Raw genomic sequence first — 23,608 nt, 5'->3', positions numbered from 1 at the left:
AGTTTACAAAAGTATACTTTGTATACTTTAACTTAGAGTACTTAGCCAATGATTTATGTATTACATCATGGCTGCCATCCACTGACCACCCAGCTCTCTGTTTTGGGCTAATTTCAACAATTTTCCAAGTAAGTCCGGGTTCTCTGGGTTCTCTGGGTTCTCTGGGTTCTCTGGGTTCTCTGGGTTCTCTGGGTTCTCTGGCTTCCCACGGTCCAAAGACATTCAGGTTAGGTTAATTGTTGACTCTAAATGTTCAGTAGTTGTGAATGGTTGCCTGTCTCTATGTGTCAGCCCTGTGATAGTCTGGCGACCTGTCCAGGGTGTACCCCGCCTTCATCCAATGACAGCTGGGATCAAAACTGGACAAAAAATGAAACAAAACTCTTTAGGGGAAAAACAAAATCATACATCAATAAAATCAACGCTTGGGTTTCAGAGGGTTTTAAGGCAGGTGTTTGGGTGGATGGTTGGGCCTGAATTGTCTGACACACACTGACACCTGAGGTATGTCCTAAGAATTTTTTAACCATGACCACAACCTTTCTAGCCTTTTTGCATCATATATGGGTCGTTTTGCAAGGTACTGACAAATGGCATATTTTTGCGTGTAGGCACTTGTTGGAGACAGAGGCACGGAATTTTGGGACTATAGGGGCTGTCCAGTCTTCCTCATGAGATTCAATGAAATGCAAACATAACCATACTATTACTAAATCTATGTTGAAACTACATGAAAGAAATTGCCAAATTAGATAGATGTAGAAGTGGTGTGGGGGTTTCTTGGACAACTTCACCTGCTTCCAAGGTGCACAGATAATGTAAAAAGTCTGAAAACTCCAGCAACATTTGTAATATATAGATCAACTTTATTGTAAGACCAACACGGTTGGGTCCCTGATGAAGGCCATAAGCAGAAACTACAAGTGTTGCTGGAGTTTTGACCTCTTCAAACTAGATATTGTACAATGACTCACAGGTGTTCGCGAGTGAGGGGACGATGGAACGTGAGATTGGTCGGAGAATCGGAGCAGCAGGGGCGGTATTGCATTCGCTTTACCGCACCGTTGTGACGAAAAGAGAGCTGAGCCGGAAGGCAAAGCTCTCGATCTACCGTTCAATCTTCGTTCCTACTCTCACCTATGGTCATGAGGGTTGGGTCATGACCGAAAGAACGAGGTCGCGGGTGCAAGCGGCCGAAATGGGTTTCCTCAGGAGGGTGGCTGGCGTCTCCCTTAGAGATAGGGTAAGAAGCTCAGTCATCCGTGAGGGACTCGGAGTAGAGTCCTTGCTCCTTTGCGTCGAAAGGAGCCAGTTGAGGTGGTTCGGGCATCTAGCACGGATGCCTCCTGGGCGCCTCCCTTGGGAGGTGTTCCAGGCACGACCAGCTGGGAGGAGACCACGGGGAAGACCCAGGACTAGATGGAGAGATTATATCTCTACTCTGGCCTGGGAACGCCTCGGGATCCCCCAGTCAGAGCTGGTTAATGTGGCCCGGGAAAGGGAAGTTTGGGGTCCCCTGCTGGAGCTGTTGCCCCCGCGACCCGATCCCGGATAAGCGGTTGAAGATGGATGGATGGATGGACTCACAGGTGGGTACACCAGCATACTGACAGAAATGTTGTACTGTAAATTATTAGATCATAGTTTGAAGTCTGTTTCTCCAACTGTGAATTTAACATGAAACAAACTATGCACTATGAAGAGAGAATGCACTACTTCATATTTTGGCAATTAAACATCACCTGACAACTAATAGCATTTCTGTGGGTGTGCAGGTACTAATAGGCTCAGATATTTTTTAAAGGTCCCATATCATACTCATTTTCAGGTTCATACTTGTATTTTGTGTTTCTACTAGAACATGTTTACATGCTGTAATGTTCGAAAACGTTTAAAAAACCCTTTATTTTCCTCGTACTGTCAGCCTGAATCTGCCTCTATTTACCCTCTGTCTGAAACGCTCCATTTTAGCGCATTTTGACGGAATTGCAACAGAATTGCGTCGCTAGGCAACAGCTTGGGTCCATGTTTACTTCCTGTTAGCTGATGACATTCACATACACTCCAACCAGGAATAAACTGGGACACATTTAGAATTTTTACCTTTAAAATTGTGTCAAGGGTCTAAATATTGTATTTTTGTGACATCACGAATGGGCAGAAATCACAACGGCTTGTTTCAAATGCAGAGTTTCTGAATACGGGCTGTGTTTATTTCCCTGTGGATTGAGTGTTTCGATACTTTCACAGTAAAGCCTGCTTTACAATAAAAAAACATGAAAATCTCACTTTTTTATAATATGGGACCTTTAAGCCAAACTGAAGACGTTAGATGTATGTGTAATCATCAGTTTTTGATCAATAATGACAGCTGAAAATAAAAGAATGGCATATATGCAAATTATAAAATGACCTAATACATAATATTGTGTGTGCATTGCATGTTTGTGATTGGACAAGATGAGCTTCACTTTCAGAGAGTGCAGATCATTGGCTCCCTCTAGTGCCTACAAACATGCAGCATTGACTTTGTTTAGATATTCAGTCAGGAATGGAGGGAATTATCATTCTTCAGTATTCTAGTATACACATTTTTACCTCGGCCTAGGTAGGAGATTATGTTTTCACTGGCATCGGTTTGTTGGTTTGTTTGTTGGTTTGTCTGTTAGCAGGATAACTCCAAAAGTCTGTGATGGATTTGAATGAAATCTTTTGGAGGGGTGGGGTGTGGCACAATGAAGAACCCATTCGATTTTGGTGGCAATCCAGATCATGATCCGACTTCAGGATTTTTTTTTAATAACTCCGCTCAGCCTGTGCATTAACCCTACAGGCTTTAAGACATGCACAGTGTAACTGATGACACGTTCATGAAACCTGCCTTGGCGGAAGTCTGTGCTCTCCGAGTGCACTTCTAGTTTATGTATTTTATCATGCTTCACAGTACCAATGTTTAGTATTAGAAATAATTAACATTATGTATCAAATCTAAAACATCAGGGGCGAGACTTTGGGATGCACTGAAACGAAGCTGTTCCCCTAACAGAGAATAACAAGTACCAACTTCATTTAATTCACATTTTCACATGAAATTCACTGTCAAAAATATATTAGTAGTGGTGTCTAAAAATGAAACGCCCTTTCCTCATTGTAATAAGATGTATCTAAGATAAGTATTCTTTAAGAAAAATAGTTATCTATATTGTCAAGTACAATCTTCTAATTTAAACGGATAATTAAAACCTTTAACATTGATTTTGTTAATGAGATAAGATGGCTCAGGATGGCGCCTATTGACCATTCTAGTCAAAAGCATTGTTACAATGTTAATACTAATGACTGAAAATGAACAAGGCACCCTGCTGCTAGCAGTACATGATGATATGCTGGTGGTTTTTATTTCAGTGCAGACATTTAAATGATGTAAGCTTTCAGTGATTTCTGAGATCCTCGTCCCTGCAGATTCATCTATTAATCACCAACTATTTTTTGACTAAAATTAAAGTGTATCATCTGCGTTTTCTGTATTTGGCAGCTGGTTTGGACACTTAGTGAATTTCTGCCTTCAGAATAACATGCTTTTTACTTTTTATTTAATTAAATGCCTGAATGTGTTTTTTTGTGGTCTACAGAAATACCATTTTTCTCCTTGTCTTCCTTAAATGTTAAACTGATTCTCTCTGTCAAATTATTGTTATATATAAGTCATTATTTTGCAGCATTTGCAGCAGCAGCCTTTATGCTATGAATTAGACCTTACATGATTTTCTTCTTTTTCTGCCATCATTCCATCTTACTACATTTTGTATAAAATGTACTTTACTGAGTCATTTGTAATTATCCAAACTAACTTACCAAAGCTGCATTTTAAATATAAAGTGGTGTTATTCCACACATATTCTATATGAATCATTTACATTTTACATTTTTATTGAAAATGCTTTAATAATAATAATAATAAAATAGAATAAAATGAATAGAAAAATAATAATAATAAATATTGCAGATCTCCTCTTTTACAGTTTGGCTTGCTTTAGGATCTTGTCCAGTGATGTTCTGTTGTTTTCTGGAACGATCTTTCTCCACAGGCTCAGAAAGTCCTTGTGGAGAGCCAGCTCCTGGAGGATTAATCTGCCGTAGTGCCTGGTGGAGGAATACGTTTCTTATTAAGCTCAATGTTCAGATAAATTAAATTAAAATTGTGAAAGCCACAAATCACAAGACTGTGCAACATTGTACACTAAATCTAGAGTATAACTTGATAACCCACCGCACTACTGGAGCGGCATCCAAACACATCTTAGAGACAGCAACAAGGAAGCGTTCGGTGAAGCTCCTTCCTGCTGTTAAGATGTGAGCTGCTCCAAGGCTGTGAGCCAGCTGGTGCAGGTGTTGGGCCATGTTGCCTCTTACTGCGACACAACGGTGGCTGAGGACGGACAAAGACGGAATATGAGACAAACAAATCCAGTGACTATGTTTCATTTCACCTTATTTCATTTTGTTTCAACGCTTCTGCAGGTAAAATGAATACTGCCTCTTCTCTCCTCTTACTTCAGCGCCGTGCTCAACAGAACGGTCACGACCCGACCAGGGCTGCAGTTTTCCACCATGGCATCCAGTGCATGATTGGCCTCCTGGTGAATGAAGGCATTCGTTGTTGTTCCAAATTTCAGCAGCAGGGCTCGGCCTGTGCTTTCCACCTTCGGGTCCATGGCCTTCTGGAGGGCGACATATAGCTCGGCTATGATGTTCATCGCTGCACAGGCCACTGCTGAGCGCAGGTTATTCACCTGTATAATAAGAGTGAACATCATCAGTCAAGACTGTCGGCACATGTAGGCAAATGAGAACTGAGAGAGACACAAAGATGGAAACAAAGAGGAAAGTGTGTACAATACCTCCTGAATGAGAACCAGACACACTTCATGGAGTCTGGTCTTCAGGGTCTCTGAGTGGTGCCGTGCCAGAGCTTGTAATGTTTTCAAGCCATTGATTTTATTCATCCTGTAAGTTTATGCGACAAGAATTATGGTAAGTAAACGCACTGTGCATCACAAATAGCCCTACCACACCTGCAGTTTAAACTGATACTGCAAATGTCACCAACTTTAAATGCATATTAGTAACTGCAGTTTTACACTATATTCAGATGTTGCACCAACTGATAAAAGTTACAGCTCTCAACATTTACCACCTCCTCACTAAAGGTCAATAAAATAGCTTTTGGCAGGTTGTATTGATGTCAAACCGAGAGGTTTAATGTCAAACTAACTAGCTGCAACGTAAGGCCCTGATTTAACATCAAATACTGTCTGATCTGGTACAAGAGACTGCTCTTACCAATCGTCTGAGGAGAGCTGCTCGAGGCACACAGACAGGCTCTCCACAGGTTTGGCCAATGGCTGCAGCTCAACCTTTGACCTCTCGGGAGCTGCTTGAGGGGTCCTCTTTGTAATTGCTACAGGGGTCCTCTTTGGCGCAGCTACAGGGGTCCTCTTGGGCGCAGCTGGGGCTGGGGCTAGCCTACATCCGTCGGCTACCTCCTTGACTGTTGAGATTAATGGCAAAAAAAGGCGTCACTCAAATTTCTAATGTCAAAGCAGGTGTTACACTTAAAAACCTATAAGAAACATCAGGGGTTCCCACAACAGACAGACATCCCCACTGAACAGTATATCTTTGTAGGAACTGACTTGCTCTGCTGTATCTGGCAGAAACAGGCAGACGAGACGCTCTCCTCCTTGACAGTGGAACTGCTCGAGGAGGAAGAGGAGGAGGAGTTGGTCTGAATGAGTCCTTAAACAGACAAATGGCCCTCAGCTCACGGGGTGTGTGAGTATCTACAGGACTGAGGCAGGACACAGAGCTGATAGAACTACTTGGGCTCCTGTCTCTGTCTGCCTCACATGCAAGGGCAGCCATCTGGCCGCCAACCTGCACTTTGTTCCAGAAGGAGTCCTCGTCCTCCTCGTCCAAACTTTCACGACTCCTCTGGTTTGTGTTGATGTCCTCTTCATTCACACGAGGAACATCTAAAAGAGGGCTGATCCTCCTTTTGGATTTTGCGTATCCTCTGGGAAGAGCTGGTGGTGGAGGTGAAGGCAGGGTGACCTGAGTGGAGAGTCCCATTCTCTCCAGAACAGCATCACCTCTGGCTTTCTCCGCAGTGCACATCTTTTCTGCGTGGCGAGTTAACGCAGCCCTCTTGGCCCTCTCAGCCCTCTCTAGGTCTAGGATCCTGGACTTGCTATTGAAGCCACCAGGGTTGTCCTGTCTGCACAGGCTCCCAGTCTTCTGTGGAAAAAAAGTACGCCAAAATACAGTTGAGTTGATCTCTGACTCGTCCGAGGATCCCGACCGACTTTACTGTATTTCAGAGGCTGTAGCAGGGGCAGTTTTATGTCATGCTAGTTTGTCGGGAAGGAGGCAAAATAACGCTCCAAAATTAGGCTAAATTTTGGCGAGGAAAAACATGGCCATTTCAAAGGGGACCCTTGACCTCTGACCTCAAGATATGTAAATGAAAATGGGTTGTATGGGTACCCACGAGTCTCCATGCAGTTTTTTGAAAGAAGTATAAATGTGTTATTTCCATCTATTTAATATTTCTGCATACTGGGGTCACTAAATAGTCTTGAAATGACATAAATTGGGTTTCACTGTAAAGCTGAGACTCTTGTGGATCCAATGAGCCCAACTGTATTCTTATGATGATGTTAATCCGTAGTAGCCATTTCACATAGTGAGACTGTTTTTTTCAACTTGACCTCACTGTATAAAATGACCTGTGGTGACCTCTAGGATAATCACAGCCTCATGAAACTTTGCAGCCACAAACTAGAGACCTAGAGCATTCAGAGGATGTTTAATTTTCCTAGTTAGATTGACAATAAGCGGGTTTCTGAGCAGTTTACACAACAGAAGTGCTTGCCATCTAATTGCAGAAAAATGCATTTCTTGCAGAAATCTCCAAATGTCAAACGTTTTTGATACCAACAAACAGCATGGCTTTTTCTATGGTGTTCCTCAAGGTCTTGGTGTCTTAATGTGGTATTTTGGAGGGATTTTTTATCATTTTAATTTATTTTCAAATGGAAATTTAAAAAAAAATTTAGCACCAGATCTGTGTAACAAATGATATCAACCCCATTAATTGCTGTAACAACTTATGAGACTGAAGTAAGCATGGGAATGACCATCATATACTTCTATCATAATGTTCAAAACCCTTTTACACTTTTACAATTTATTTCAATCAATTAATTTATTATTGAATTCATGTTTATTTCTGATTTATGACTAGAACAACTTGACACACAGCGCTGAGCTGCATCTCAAATTCATCTTTAGGTTCCTAGCTGTTCACCACTTCTATGTGACATCTACTGTTGACCTGCTATCTCCCCCTAAAGACCCCCTGTACCCCCCTAAACAAGACAAAAACTAGTCTATTGTGGGTCTCAGAGGTTTACAATTTAAGAATACTTATAAGGTGCCAGAGAGGTTTCTGGAGCAATCGACTGCACTGTATGAAAGACTTTCAGGTATATGAAGAGAAGGAAGGTCAGAGATAAGCAGAGTCTGTTACTTACTTCACCAGCAACGCCGTGTCTCACCATCCACTTCCTAAATCGATGGAAGGAGTTCTCCATAACTTCCAACAAAACACAACGAGATTGTCAACAGAAACAAGCGTGACTCTCTCTCAGTGAGATCAGTGTGTGACTGACTGGCTCTGAGTGCAGTTTGTGTATGAAGTTGTTCTATAGAGAGTCAGAACTATAAGAGGTGTAGAATCAGAACACGGAACCTTCTCTGCTTCTCTGCATTCTGGTGGCTGTTTACTGTCAACAAACTGAAATGACTTGAATCACAAATTCATCTCTCTGTAATGAGGCCTTAACCTGAATCTGCTGATGGGATTTAGGAACTCTGGCTTGAAACTTCACTAATTCAAAGATCAGTCATAACAAAGTACTGTAGTATTTAACGTTTGGAGGAGTCAAATACATTGAATTAGGAAAATTGCTGCCATCCCCAAGAAGAAATCAGTGATCAATTATCTCTTCACCCCTCTGCAGTTTATTGTCCAGCATCCCTTCACACTGATCAAGGCACCTATGTTGTAAAGTTTTAAGGATTATTATTAAAAGCAGTCATAAGCATGAAAAGTCTCTCCATTATTGGATTTACAGACCGGTAATGATTTCCCTGAATATAGCATTTTGATTTTAATGCAATCATAAGGATTTATTAATACATTATTAATGTATGTATTGTTCGCTACAAAAAGAGCAGCTATTTATATGGAAGATTTTCACACGCACGCACGCACGCACGCACGCACGCACGCACGCACGCACGCACGCACGCACACACGCAGTCCTTCCAGTCTTTAATTGCATCAACACAGATTTTTTTTACTAAACCTAACCAAGTAGTTTTGTTGTGTTTTTTGTTTTGTTTTTTATTACAACATTAACCACACATTTAAAACGGTTTGAAAGTGCGACCGTAATCCGGGAGAATAAACGTTTCTCTCAAAACGTACTTGAGAATCCAGTTTAGTTGTATGGGAACATCATTTGTAGGAGACGGGGTTGTTCTGGGAGAACAATGAGACTGAGGAAGGTGAGAAATCGTATCCTCTGATTAGCTGCTTTTGTTCCTCTTGTTATGCAATGTGACACGTATGTGAATAGAGGGCAAACCCGTCTAAGTTAGCCTTCAAACTCAGTTGAAAGTGTTGAACTTTGTGAAAATAACTGATAAAATAAAGCGACACTGCTGCACAATGCAGCTCTGTAGCAATTGAGCTCAATAAGAAAACCATTATTACTGTTACTATTGAGACACGTGAATGGAACTGAATTGAGCTAATTCCACCTGTGCTGCTTTTCCTACTAACAAGTAAAATGTCAGCTGTGAAAAAGGTCTATTGATCGTCAATGTGCTAGTTCACATTGCTCACATGAGATTGTTTACATAAACTGTTCAGTTCATAACTTTGCTTTTTAGCAGCTCGATAAAAAAATCTTTATTTCATCATTAAAATAGAAAGTAGTCAAAATGGGAAAGTGAGACATGGAGAGAGAAGATAGAACAGTGAGGGGAGACCACCTGCAGTAGCTCCTCTGATGCCACTTAATCCTGATAGTAGCCTGCCGTTAATGATGTTTCTGAATGTGCTATTTCAGTCATTATGTCAAGCCTTCAAGCCATAAACCTTCAAAAACATGCACTCTTTTTTTGAAGATATAGTCTTCATACTGTTCACAGCCAGTTTTTGTTTTATCAGCTACAAAAATAATAGATATTTTTAAATGATTGCATGTGAACGCAGTTTGTGGGAGATTAGGTTGTTGTTACCAGTCTTTAAAAATATGTTTAATTTAATTAAGCATGTTTTAAATCTGTTGTTATAACTATCTAGAATGCTAGTTTTTATTTATCTTACCCACAGAAAAATCACCGACTGTCGTTGCCCTCAGCTCTATGCAGTGTTTTAAAATCCTTTATGTCTGCTAGATGTGTAAATAGGAATCTGTCTGCTAATATGTCAACTTTATAAGGCCATAAATCAGTGGTGGAAGAGGTACTCATATCATTTACTTAGTTTACCAATACTACAATGTTTGAAATACTCCACTACAAGTAGAAGAAGGCCTTCATTCAAAATCCTTATTAAGTAAATGAGTATTATCAATTAAATGTACTCAAAGTATCAAAAGTAAAAGTACTCATTCTTGATAATCGTGATATATTTTATATATGACGTAATTTGATTGTTAATACTCATGCATCAATGCATTTTACTGTTGTAGCTGATTAGATTAGTGTTTCCCAAATGTAGGGTTCTGTTGATTCATGAAAAAACAATTGTGCTGAATGTATAGCCTGCATCCCCAAGTGATTATCTTGGAAAACAGTGTGTGTGTGTGCTCTATTGGTTTCTAAAGAAAAGACCGGTTAAGTCAGTCTCGGTGGCCACTCCTCACAGAAACCCATTTCACTTGACTTATTCTTGGAGAGGTGCTGATGGTGTCAGGACAACTGTCACAGGAGGAAACACTTCAACTGCTCAAGGTAAAGTGTGCATCTTTCAGATTTCACTTTAACTCATTTTATAGTATATTATATTAAAATTGAGCTCATGTTTTGCTTTTGTTTAATGCATGAATCTTTGATTATGCGGTTGAACCTGGTTTTCTTTTACTGCACTCATAGGCCTACACAGAAATGTAAAATTTAAGGGAACAATTATGCAAGGGCATATTAAATATAGTTTTCTAAAGGAAATGTATTTGATCGTAAATATAGCCTATATAGCTTGAATTCACTATAGGTTTATCTACTTCAAATTCATGCCTTTGTTTGGTGTTTCCACATCAACTGATCTGTTAAGTACAATGATTTTAAAGGAGATAAAATACTTTTCAGATACTTTTGATAAAAAAAAGTAGAATAAAATTTGGCATAATTACATTTGTGATGAGAATATCACAAATCACCATAGTCAAGGTCATAATATTGAAGGTACAGGTCCCATTCATTATCTTTTGATGCCCCATTGGGTTGAAATGTAACTGCAGAGAGCGGGTCCATGATACAACTACTAAACAGGTCGACCCGGGAGATTAAAACAGCTAAACTCATGTCATCGTGTCTCAATGTCAGTTTGGAGCTGACGTCCAAATGTACGCAGAAAACTGCACGACGTTAGCATTTAAATCAAAGCACTGCTGCTGTACAGCCATAGCAGAGCCACTAAGCCTCTTAATCTTGTTTTATAATGTTTTAATATGTGATTTTGAAGGGTGGCAAGTGGGGTGTGAAGCTTATCTTTGGCTCTGTTAGTCTAGAATCTAGTGTGGCGTAGGTGGTATGCCATTCAGGAAATAATTCATGTTGAGTGAAACCTGATAATATTGAAAAGAAACCTGAGTATTTGAACTATACTTATACTGTCTGAGAATACTGAATGGAATCCAACATGTACACAGTAGAATAGCACACAGTATGACATACTAATATGTATAATTCAATTCTTACTAAAGGTTGAAATGGACCAAAGACAAAACTCACAGGTGAAACTGAATCTAATGAACCTTGGGACCAGACCAGGGCATACTCAGCCCAAACCTCAGGAGAGGGAACAGTGGGGCAGTAAGATTGAGTTCATCCTGGCAGTAGCCGGACACATTGTCGGTCTGGGAAACGTCTGGAGGTTTCCATACCTTTGCTACAAAAATGGCGGAGGTAAATCTTTGTCGTTGTGGCCAGGTTTACATCACGTACAAAACGTCCCTTGTAGCCTGTATTGGGAGGGATTAAGATTGTGTTCAGTCAATAATTGGCTTGTAGGGAAACATTTTGCAAAAGCTGCGGGGAAAGAAACCCTCTACAACTCTGTCAGTATTTTTACATTGATTTTAGAAATCATTATTTGTGTGCACAAATGTATACAGTTTTATCGATATTTTAACAAGATATTTCATTTTTATTTTAAAGGGGTTTTCTTCATACCTTATGTTTTGTTTTTGTTCACCTGTGGCATCCCACTCTTCTTCCTGGAGACATCTTTGGGCCAGTACACCAGTCAGGGTGGGATAACATGTTGGAGAAAAATATGCCCTCTTTTTGAAGGTACGTCTGTATAGTGTTTTATCAGCTAACTCCAGTGTAACTGCTATAACTACTAACGAATATTGTTACATAAGAAAGCCGTTTGTAGGACATTTGGTTGTTGTGTCTTTAAGAGTTAAACATACTTTAATCATATTTTACATCTGCTGTTTTAATATGCTGCTTACTATCCTAGTGTTTTTTTAATTTATCTTGCTGTTTTGTGTATTCAAAGCTGCACTGAATCTTAATATTTTTATATTTTCATATTTTTATATAGACAATGGCTCAAATGACTATGTGTACTGTATGTGAAAGGGGTCACTCGTAGCACATAGTCCAGTGTTTCCCAACCTAGCAGTCAGGCCCCTACAAAAGTTCTGCTGCACAAATTTGTATTAATTTTCTTTTACTTTTCTGTAATCTTTTTTTAAAATATTGGATACTTTTATTCTCGAACAGTTATTTAAATGAAACCATCATTGCAGTTTAGAGCGGAAATGCCTCGAACTGGTCGAACTGCTAACATCTGACGTCTGAAACATGACAAGGGGCCTCAACTACACACAGATTTTTCTGTAAGAGGTCACAAGCCGAAAAGGTTGAGAACCACAGGATAAATCTTAAACAATGCATTGTATTTTATAAGCTTATCAAATGTTTTTTTTTTAATGTCAAATCTTATTATGAAAAGTAACTCGTAACTAAAATAACTAAAATGAATGTATTGGATTAATAGGGCAATATTGTACTTTGAGATGTGGTGGAGTAGAAGTAGTAGTATAACATGGAAATACTCAGGTAAAGTACCTCAGAATTGTAGTTAACTTAAGTACAGTACAAATATTAATCGTGATTTTTCTTGATATTACAATGTGACATCTCTCTTTCTCTCTACAGGCTTAGGTTACGGAAGCCAAGTGGTTGTTTTGTACACTGGGGTGTATTATATCATCATCCTGGCTTGGACGTTTCTCTTCCTGTTTTCATCCTTCAGGTCCGAGCTTCCATGGGCGAGCTGTCACAACAGCTGGAACACCGGTACCAAGACTTTATTTTCCAGCTATGACACATAAAACTGTGCGATGTGTTCACTTTGTTAATCCGTTTTCAAAACCTTATCTTATTTTTTCATGTCAGACGGCTGTTTTGAGCATGGTCACAATCAAACATCCCCTCTGCAACTGTATGGAAATAGCACGTCTTCGGTTATCGAATTTTGGGAGTAAGTAGTATGATTCAAAGCATCATGTAAGGGCTGCTGTGTTTTTGTTATTTGTTTCTTAATAATCTTTGTTACAGGAGGAGAATCTTGGGCCTGTCCAGTGGAATTGAGAAAATTGGCAATATTCGTTGGGACCTGGCCCTTTGTTTACTTCTGGCCTGGACGTTGTGTTACTTCTGTGTCTGGAATGGAGTGAAGTCCACAGGAAAGGTACAGTGCAATCTTAATGTTAATTTGTAATGTTTGATTTCACGTAAATCCTGTTCTTAAGATATTTAAAGCTGTTGGTTCTGTCTCAGGTGGTCTACTTCACTGCCACATTTCCATATGTAATGCTGGTGGTGCTGCTTGTTCGTGGTCTTACATTACCGGGGGCCAAAGACGGAATCATGTTCTACCTCTACCCAGACCCGTCCCGCCTCACTGATCCAGAGGTACAACCTTTCCTTTGAGTGCCTGAATAGAACCATAAACAAGACAAACAGTGTGTTCCAATCCACGTACTTCCTGAAGTACACTTCAATGTAGTGCACTGTGTGCACTCTGTACTTACTTGAGTAGTGCGTAAATTTCAACGGGGTAGGGTCGTCTCAAATCGAATACTCTGCGGCACACTTACCGGAAATGACGATCGCAACATTTCACCACGGCTCGCTACCCGCCAAAATATCTGCCTGCTTTGTTGAAGAAAAAAATGAAAGCAGAGTGGAAATTACGTTTCCAACGTCGTCGCCTACGTTTACGATGTGTCCTCCTGTTGGCTGAAAATGCAGCGGTATGTTTACGTATTGTATTGTTTTATTCTGTTATCTACATATGTTTGAAAAGTGGTCGTGGTCCCGCCCCTTCCACTACGTAGCCAAGATGGCAACAATTGAGTGTGGAAAGTGTCCAGCGTTCCACACTCAACGATTTGACCGCTTTGACTACAACATCCGGGTACTTTGAGTGCACTGTATTTTGCCATACTTCCCAGTGTGAACGCACTTATGCACTCAAAATAGTAAGTGTAAGTACGGAAGTACGCGGATTGGAACACACTGCAAGAGTCTGCAGCTAGGCAAGCGGCTCTGTGAGGCTGTACATAAGCACAGCACTGCTTTGAGCTAAATGCTAATATCAGCATGCTAACATGCTCATAGTGTCAACGCTAACATGCTGATGTTTAGCATGCATAATGTTTACAATGTTTACTGTCTTAGTTTAGCACGTTAGCATTTACCCAAAAATGAAAAATACAATTTAGAAAAATATGCAACACAGTTGTGGGCCCTAAAAGCAGTGATGTTACGTACGGTGCCGAGGCTTCGGAGCGCGTGTCGAGTAATCCAGGAGGTTTTCTAGGAAGCGTGTATTGAGGCTTGTATCATTTTAGACCAATGACGTTATAGATGACGCCTGAAGCTGATACACATTTCATACACAATTATTGTTCCTGAATAAAAACGGATAAAGACTCCCCTCTATAATTTTCCTAGTTATACAAGCACATTCACTGCCCTCTGCCCGGTGAAACCACTGCCACTTTACAGTTTTAGACCACTATTATCGCCTCTCTTGCCATTATTATATTATGATACAATTATTGACCAAAGGATTGATTTATTACACACATTTGATGCCTTACTCACAAGACACTTATAGTTTGTTATATAGTTATGTTATACAATCATAATATACTTAGCAGAAAATAGCAGGGCTGTCAATCGGTTAAAATATTTAATCGTGATTCATCAAATGATTGTCCATGATTAATTGCGATTAATCCCAAATTAATAACACATTTTTTATTTGTTCAACATGGAAGTGGTCAAATATGCTGCTTTATGCAAATGTATGTCTATATTTATTATTGAAAATCAATTAACAACACAAAACAATGACAAATATTGTCCAGAAACCCTCAGAGGTACTGTGAGGTACAAACTCAATGAGAAAATGAGCTATTAAGGGTAAACTATAAAGAAAACTAAGGTTTGTGCAGGAGGGTTACCGACATTTAAATCAGCTGTGCGGCAGAAGGTGTGGCCTTCACCAACCCATATTGAATTTGATGATAGCACAAGAAGAAAAGTTAAGGGATCAGCAAAGTTATTACAATTCATCCTGTGCAGAACATGAATGTGTTGTCAATACATTTCACTCAAAACCACAAATGTCCTCATGTTGGCACTAGAGGAAAGGTCAGAGGGCTTTATCCTCAGCCGTCACTATGGTCAGAGACACTATGCTCGGAATTTCGTATTGAGCACCTTTAACTTTAAAAGCAGCACAATGACTAAAGATGTCTCTCATGCTTAAGCTGCTACGAGCGGATATTGTATTTCAAGGGCAGAAATGTAGGAACAAATGAAATACTTTGTCAGATACTCTCAGTATGACCATTTTGCGACATGGCAAATACATGCATCTTTACAAACCTAAACTGAACATAAAGTCATCCAAATCCCTCAGGTATGGATGGATGCTGGCAGCCAAATTTTCTACTCGTATGGAGTTTGCACTGGTGTTCTGACATCTTTAGGAAGTTACAACAAGTACAGCAACAACTGCTACAGGTTTGTATATCTTTGTAATGAATTCAAAATTTAAATCAGTTCTTACTGTAGTTTAGATTATATCACAGATTTTCTAATGTTCCTGTATTTCTACTCTCTTACTACAGAGACTGTGTTTACCTGTGCCTGTTAAACAGTTTAACCAGCTTTATAGCTGGCTTTGCCATCTTTTCTGTGCTCGGTTTTATGGCAAAGGAGCAAGGTGTGGATATATCAATGGTGGCTGAATCAGGTATGGAAGCTTAATAATGCTTGACAGAACCCCAGAGTGATACAGTTTGAATTGTTTGTTATGTTTATATTACATTTTTTTTTTCATGTACCTTTGCAGGTCCAGGGTTGGCATTCATTGCTTATCCTCGTGCTGTGGCTCTAATGCCACTTCCCCAGCTCTGGGCTATTTTCTTCTTTGTTATGATCATCTTCTTAGGATTAGATAGTGAGGTAGGACTACAAATCTGTTTGGAATATATAATAATTAGAATTATAACAATATGTAATAATTAGATTCAGACACCATAATGCAATTATTTTGTATTAATACAATATCTTCTCTTTCATTGCCGTAGTTTGTATTTCAAGAGGCATTGGTCACAAACATCTCGGACATGTATCCTAACTTCTTCCAAAACGGTTGTCGTCGTAAACTCCTCCTTCTTGCCATTTCTGTTGGAAGTTTCTTTGTTGGCCTTCTGATGGTCACAGAGGTGAGTGGTGACATCTTTGTGATATTGATTTCTGGAAGCAATCATTTACCGTATATGTAAGGGATAATGTGCAGGGAGCCGGTCATTGTTATGAAATAAACCCTGACAGGGCAATGCGGTGGTGTTTATTTCATAACAACCCACTAGCTGTACATTTTCACGCTTATTACACGGCTACCTACTCAAGAAATCAATAATTCGAGAGTCCGAAGTCAGAACTGCGTCCATAGCAACGATCTGTTATACTGTACATACTGTAACAGCGGTCTTCTATAAAGAAATAACAGACCTCGTAGAACACCTTAATTGACCAATCAGAATCGAGTATTCAACAAAGCCGTGTAATAAATGCATCTACTGTAAGCATGAAGGTGAAGACATAAAATAGAGGAACAAATGACCTAAAGGAAATCCATATATCAGAACTGAGGAAATAACCTTTTTGTAAGGGTTATATTTACATGAACAAGATACTTTTGTAGAGCATATTTTCTGCTGTATATGGTAAGTATTTTTACAATAACACATTGGACACACACTGTAGATGAATGACAACCTTGTTTTGACTTTCACTGAAGGACTCCGTTTCTTGTCCTTTGCAGGGAGGCCTATATATCTTCCAGCTGTTTGACTACTACGCCTGCAGTGGGATGACACTCCTGCTCTTTGCTGTTATTCAGTCTGTCTGTATTGGATGGGTCTATGGTAAGGACAACGTTTAACCTGGTAAAAAATATGTATGTATAAATTCATATTATATGTAATTCGCACAGAGCAGGGAATCATCACTGGTTTGGTTAACTTCTTCATAGATGTATGTAACCTGTGATGGCTCACAGGTAGATATTGCTTCATTTTAAGGGTTCACTAGCCCTTAGGCTTGCCGCGGTAGTCGGTGTTACTGCCCCCATTTTCGTTTTCTTTTTTTTACAGAAATAAAACCCATTTAGTTCATTTTCACGTAGCGCCGTGTTATCAATACATAGTTGGACGACGGACACTACAAACTGAAAGTTAATGTGTCTGCTACGTACAGAGTCTCAGCACAGAGTACCAGGAGTCATATTTCACACACACGGGACGAGAGAGAGTTGACAGACAAGACGATGGCGGAGGATTTGGTGTTGAAGCAAAAAGCAAAAGTGCCTATTTGGCAATATTTCAGATTTAAACCCAATGCTATAAGGGAACCGTAACGTTAATGAGGTAATCACTGTGAGGAGGACGGAGCGGTCACAGCAGGTGTGCACGGCGAAGCAGCGCCAGGTAGACCTCTGCGGCCCTGCAGTAAAACTCGACTGGAGAGGCCAGACACACCGCCGTCCAGCATTAAAGATCAAAGTTAGTACGCTACACATATTGACCGTCATCTTTTCTTGTAAAATGTCCGGTATAATCTGTAACATCGGTGTAGTCACTAGTTTATTAACCGGTGGGACAATTTCCTCACTGTCACATCCCTACTAGCCCACAAGCCTAAATGTTTGGAAACCCTGGTTTAAACTTGTATAACTATTCTTTTGAATGCAAGTTGAGATCCCAAAGTGTCCTATCATACCAACAATGTGAGGCTGAATTGTGAGGAGCTGTACACAAAATGATCCAACACTGTTAATAATTCAATTTGATGGCCATAATGTTGTACCTATAACACTACTGATGTTCTTCAGGTGCAGATCGTCACTATGATAATATAAAGGACATGATTGGATATCGACCGTGGCCTTTTATGAAATATTGTTGGCAGTATTTCACACCAGCTATCTGCACTGTAAGTATTGGAGATGTAGGCATGCCTGCCTTGTAACGTTTGTCATGCTTTACTAACAAGCAAGTGTATTTGACAGCTGCCAGAGGCTTCTGTCCTAAAGGTAATCCATGCCTCAACCAGATGGAGACCAGTATCACTGATGGGTTACTTTATTGCAACCCAAGGCTTAAGGTTATTTTGAAATATATGTTTAGGGAATCTCTTAAAGAAATATTTTATGATATATTATTATAATATTAATCTAAAGAGAACTTAGATATGTGATCTTTTTGGCAAATAAACCTTAATCTGTAGCTATCACCATCTTTAAAACGGATGTAACCGACGTATGAGAGCAGCGCAGAGCGGCGTCCGTGAGCTAGTCAGTGGGGCACGAGCATGCACTAAAAGCATGCGCAACCGGACCGGCTATGTCAAAGCACAAATAAACTCAGATTACAACACACACAGAGGGAGAGTGACTTCATTCTCTGTTCAGGTAGACATTACTCCTCTATAGCAAATAGCTGTTTGATGCTATATTAATGCTCTGGATATCGTATAGAGCACCTTTGAGAAAAAGATGAGACCAAGATTCATAATACTTTTCAAGCTTTACATTGGCAAATAAACAAACTAAAAATAGTAGATAAGGGCTAGTAATGTAACTTGGGTTGATTCTTAATTTTTTTTTATTTTTCAGATCAAAAAAGTTTCCATTTCCTGTGTTGCAAATGGTTATACTGGTAGATTTAGCTAAAAACAGATTAATTATGTCATATAGAACTAAAAACAATCATGGACATTAGGTATAAGTCAAGTCAACAACACCAACAGCTTCAACAGGCAAGAAAGCTGGGGATTTGGTGGTTGATGAAGCTGCAGCAGCAAACAGCATTAAGTCATCAGCAAAAAGGGTTATGAAGGCTGTCAGCTGATGCAAATCTGACTTTAACATTCCACCTGAACACCGGAGTCTCAGCTTCCATCATATGTTTTTCTTAAACTAATTAAAAAACACAATCGCCGATTTCCTTTCTATATGTCATTCGAATGAAATATCAAATCATGTCGAGTGTTTCTATTCCTTCTCTTCTCTCTGCTGGTGTTTTTTTTTAGTGCACATTTCTCTTCTCCTTGGTCAAATATACTCCGCTCACATTCAACAACACGTATGAATACCCCTGGTGGGGCTACACAATTGGAGGATTTCTCACTCTCTCTTCAACTCTCATGGTTCCTCTGTGGATGCTGTATGCTGTGAGTGTAACTCCAGGAACATTAAGACAGGTACGGTCACATGTTTTTACTGTTACAAACAAAAGTAAATTAGACAACAGAGTTAGAATCTGGCCGACACTCGATCTGCTTAAAAAAGATCAGCACTGGCGCCAGTACAAATTTGGTGTATTGATGTTGGCATTTGGTTTGACTGCATGAAAAGAAGGGGATCTGGGAAATTGTGGGGCTGAGTCTCACTAACTGTTTGTGGGAATAAGTAGATCAGAGTTGTGTGGAAGGCAAACTTTTCACAAAAACAACAAACAACTATTGCAATTTTCAGTTAAAATTATACCAAACCTTTGGTAGCTAGTTGGTATGCAGATGAATTGTAAAAAGTTTGTGGTTGAAAAAGGTCTGAAAAAGTCCAAATGTTTGCTGCCGTTTCCTTGTCCGGATTTGACTTTTTTTATGCGGTAATCAGGCATGCTGTGCTCTGTATTTATTTGAAAAACAAAACTGTATTGTAGTTGTTACAGATAGTTGTTTTTTATTATAGAGAGAAGCATGATTATAGTTCATCAGATTTGTTATTTAACCACAGTTAACTGTAGACATTAATAGCAAACTGTCCTTTCTTTCTCTACACAGAGACTGAACGTTCTGTGCACTCCAGCAAAGGACTTACCTACTGCAACGTTAAAGAAGCCATTAAATAAAGAGGCATTTCAGACTTTCACAGTCTTGTACACACTGTGCTCGACAGAAAGTCCTGATGACAAAGGCAGCAGAGCTCAGACATCATCCATTATCTAAACTGCAAGAACAAAAGTACTGAAATGGAACACTAAGCCTGAGGAGTGCAGATCCTAAGCAGTTTTACTTGATGGTAATGATGGTAAGTTAGCGATATGCTTACTAAAAATCCATAGGGGAAAATAGGTGATAAGGTACAGAGATAAAGAAAATTGTTAGGTGAGTACAATGCATCTATTGTATTACAGACCACACCTGTGTGCCTTTAACACCTGAAACTGAGGGAAAACTTGGTATGCAGGCTGTAATTCAACACATTGCATGTTTTCTCATTTAAATTACAGAGTAATATAAAGCGTTAGTGTTCAACCATTTTACACTTTAATTACAGTGTAAGCTTACTGCTTACACACACTTTACTCAGTGGTGAAATAACCCTACAACTTAAAAGAAACTTGGTAGTCTAAAGATAATTTTCTGACATTAATGCCTCCCATTTCCCCCAGTTTCAGGTGCTAGCATGGAGACAGTCCAACATGCCATATTTTATATTATATGCTGTCAAATAAACCTAAAATAAGACTCTTAACAAAAAGAAAACTGAACAAAGAACTCCCATTTTAATATCCTTAAACTGGCTGCCAGGTTGTTTTAGCATCATCATTTCTGTTCAGCTGTTTTTACCTGTAGGTCTACCAAAAATTAAGCTTCTTTTTAAAAATAAATAATAAAAAATAAACCATGAGTACTTCATAGCCTCCTTTCCCCAGACTTATTTCCCCCCGTACCCCAGACACTCTATATTTTAAAATTTCTCAGTGTATTTTGCCTAAAACCTATTATTTTTCTTACCCAAATGTACCTTAGTGTTTTTTGTAAAGTATATTGTAATTTTTAAATAAATTGTATCACAACTATTTGATGACTTCATGAGCATTTTTCACATTTGTCTTACTCTGTAACATTATTACTGTACCTTGTAAGTAGTAAAAGAAACAGACATAACTGACTCCTATCATACAGGTCATCACCTATTCCATGGTTTGTCCTCTGGGAGGCGCTACAGGCCTCTGTTCAAAACCTCCTGCTTCAAAACCAATGTATTTCCTGCTGCAATAAGGTTTCCAACCTCTGCTCCTTAGTTGCAGGAGTATATCCATGCACCTCCACAATGTGTCAGTTTAACATTTTCCTCCTACCTGTGAATACTGACAATATTGTAGCCTAATATGTTTTATTATATATTTGGATTATATGTTTTATTAGATAACTGCAAAGTTATACTGAAAACAAGTTCCACCAGCTCTCCTTGTTCGGTCTTTAAAGCGAAGTGATGTGCTACTAAGTACTGTGTGTGATTTTCAATAAATAAAAACAGAAGTACTGCTACAGCCAGGTCACAGAGCTGTAATGCCTCTTTAGTCTTGTGGATGTTGACAGCAGGACATCTGCTGGCTGAACTTTCAAATTACACACATACAGGATTTTTGATTTATGAATGTTGAATGGTGAACATTAAAACAACTCAAATGTGTTAAAACATTAATTAAACACTAATTAAAAAAAACAATAGAGACTCGGGTGAGGTTCTGAAAACCCTGCATACATGAAGCTGTCAATGAAAATTCATATTACCAGCAGGGACTTCTGCTAAAGTGTAGGCTGATAATTAAGAATTATTTAATGCATAGATTTTTTTTTTATTAATCCCCAGATAAGATACTGATTTTGATCACCCAGACAACATTACACCACTACAACATAGAAATACAATTGGTCAATTAAAAAAAACGCAAATCCTAATGAATCACCTAAAACCAGACCAATAAAATAGGAAATACATAACAATTGAAACCTAAAAATTACATTAAAATATTACCGAAAACATGCAATCATTACATCATTAACAGTGTGTTTTGAACTCTTCTCCTTTAGCTAATAAATCAGGAGTAAAACCAATAATAGAACCAGCATATATAAATGTTTTAAAGATATTCCTGTTATTGGCAGTATTGCTGTTACCCCAACATACAACAGCATCAAACAACAACTAACATTTACTGTATTTGCGAATATTGAACCATGCTGATCAGTATAAAATGAACCACCAGAGGGTGCTTAAGAAGCAAACATTCAGTCATGGTAAAGAGTTATTTTCCCACACACCTAACCACCTTATAATGACTGTGTTACCTGTCATAGTCCTGCTGTTGAGACTGTTCTTCACATTTGTTTTCCTAAAGCATAAACCAATATGGAAGTAGTCCTTGTGCTGTTTGAGATCCTCCCTCATAACTCACGCTATGCTCAGAAATTGCGATGAATGTAAGATGTTCTCCTTGATGTGCTCCTCTATGTGTCGTCTGTGCCCTTTCCTTCTTTCTTCTTCTTCCTTTTCTTTCTATTATATTAGTTTTGATTTACATATAATATTTTTAGGGGAAAAGATGGAGGAGCACAAAATCTGACACACAATATGTAAATATAACCTGATTCAGGCATACATAAAACAAATTAAAAACCTTCTCATGAGTTAGGCCTTTTAGAACAAATCACATGACTGCAGGTGATTCTTATTGGAAATAACAACCATTATCATGCTTATAACTTGTCTTAACCTTAAGGAGAGGGGATCACTGTATATTCAATGTGCAATGAACATATTACAGCTGATGTGGATGCTAATGTGCTAAAGCTAGAGATAGAGAAATTAGTAGTGCTGCTTCTTCCATCCGGCAGAAAGGTGACATCTGTTGGCGAAACTGTAACATTACAAACTGACACAGAAGGGGATGTGAAGCTTGTCCTTTTGATTTAATATTTTGTTCACCCACATTGATATAAATCGGGTGGATAAAGTATTGCAAACATTTCTGAGTATAGCACAAAAATAATTGACCAGCATCATAATCTACAGTCTTATTGTACAATAAAGTTGCATCATAACCTTTGTAACCAAAAACTGAATTATAACCTTCACGAAAGCAGGGTTAAATGCAGGGTTTTTACATTAAATTGCACTGAACAGAAAAGAAGACAGAAATAAATAAGTTTGGGGAAACAATTAAAATATATTTAATAATAAATACATGTAAAAATAACAAAAAAAATAATGCAACAATAAATACATAAATTAAAAAATGTATACAAATAACTAAGTAAAAGGGAATTAAATATAAGAGTAGCTAGATAGGGGAAGTAATACAAAGATAAAGAAAGAAAGAAATTAAAATAAATATACATTTTTGTCACATTTTATCAATTAATTAATATCCTACATTTATTTAAAAATATATTTGGTTCATTTAATGGCATATTTATTTTATTTATTGTTTCATTTATTTATTTATTTTTGATTTTGGCAGGTTTCGTCCTCCATATAATATTAGTGATGTGTACCTAATAAACTGGCAAGTGAGTGTGTACCACTATTTGCTGAGCTTGAACTGTGCTTAGCAGTATAAAGCAGACCGTCAGAGGGCACTTCACAAACAAATGCAGTGTTCATATATTTGATGCATCTATCACGTCCCATTTGATATAATGAACAGGGTTACTACATGATTATCAAACGATGATAGGATGGATGATAATCAGATAGAATTTGGCTCTAATAATGCAAATATTTGACTTTGAATAAATATTTAGTCGTGGTCAAAACATTAGGCTTAACATACCAGTCAGAACTTTACATTTTTGTTTAAAATGCAGGAACAAATTCTAACCATTATTATGTTTATGAATTTTTTAATGAATTTTGGAG

The 23,608-nt window shown here is 38.6% G+C and overlaps 2 protein-coding genes across 2 annotated transcripts; one reads left to right on the top strand and one right to left on the bottom strand.

The window, feature by feature from the left end:
* Window positions 1-3,963: 3,963 nt before the first annotated feature.
* Window positions 3,964-7,768, bottom strand: LOC141777537 (uncharacterized). Its single transcript, XM_074651879.1, has 7 exons — window positions 7,596-7,768; window positions 5,697-6,297; window positions 5,344-5,551; window positions 4,902-5,007; window positions 4,555-4,793; window positions 4,271-4,429; window positions 3,964-4,143 (listed from the first exon to the last, which is right to left on the bottom strand). The coding sequence occupies exons 1-7, from the start codon at window positions 7,653-7,655 to the stop codon at window positions 4,017-4,019; spliced, it is 1,500 nt and encodes a 499-aa protein (XP_074507980.1). The 5' UTR covers window positions 7,656-7,768; the 3' UTR covers window positions 3,964-4,016.
* Window positions 7,769-11,066: 3,298 nt separating this feature from the next.
* On the top strand, window positions 11,067-20,101 carry slc6a22.2 (solute carrier family 6 member 22, tandem duplicate 2). The gene is made up of 14 exons (XM_074651863.1): window positions 11,067-11,262; window positions 11,515-11,649; window positions 12,529-12,669; window positions 12,769-12,853; window positions 12,931-13,063; window positions 13,153-13,287; window positions 15,308-15,411; window positions 15,519-15,643; window positions 15,743-15,855; window positions 15,981-16,118; window positions 16,721-16,823; window positions 17,789-17,889; window positions 18,988-19,158; window positions 19,741-20,101. The coding sequence occupies exons 1-14, from the start codon at window positions 11,067-11,069 to the stop codon at window positions 19,903-19,905; spliced, it is 1,845 nt and encodes a 614-aa protein (XP_074507964.1). The 3' UTR covers window positions 19,906-20,101.
* Window positions 20,102-23,608: the final 3,507 nt, after the last annotated feature.

This window comes from Sebastes fasciatus, chromosome 1 (genome assembly GCF_043250625.1).
Source record: "Sebastes fasciatus isolate fSebFas1 chromosome 1, fSebFas1.pri, whole genome shotgun sequence".
NCBI classification, from domain to species: Eukaryota; Metazoa; Chordata; class Actinopteri; order Perciformes; family Sebastidae; genus Sebastes; species Sebastes fasciatus.
The sequence above is the reverse complement of the archived record's forward strand: the minus strand, read 5'-3'. Positions and strand labels throughout refer to the sequence as shown.

What these genes read in the sequence shown, in the direction of transcription:
- LOC141777537 (XM_074651879.1), bottom strand. Translation starts at nt 7,655, where the DNA reads ATGGAGAACTCCTTCCATCGATTTAGGAAGTGGATGGTGAGACACGGC. An exon ending in GACACGGCGTTGCTGGTGAA is followed by an intron (nt 6,298 to 7,595) that starts GTAAGTAACAGA and finishes TTTTTTCCACAG; the next exon opens with AAGACTGGGAGCCTGTGCAG. An exon ending in GATGCCGCTCCAGTAGTGCG is followed by an intron (nt 4,144 to 4,270) that starts GTGGGTTATCAA and finishes TTCCTCCACCAG; the next exon opens with GCACTACGGCAGATTAATCC.
- slc6a22.2 (XM_074651863.1), top strand. Translation starts at nt 11,067, where the DNA reads ATGGACCAAAGACAAAACTCACAGGTGAAACTGAATCTAATGAACCTT. An exon ending in TTGCTACAAAAATGGCGGAG is followed by an intron (nt 11,263 to 11,514) that starts GTAAATCTTTGT and finishes TTTATTTTAAAG; the next exon opens with GGGTTTTCTTCATACCTTAT. An exon ending in CTCCAGGAACATTAAGACAG is followed by an intron (nt 19,159 to 19,740) that starts GTACGGTCACAT and finishes TTCTCTACACAG; the next exon opens with AGACTGAACGTTCTGTGCAC.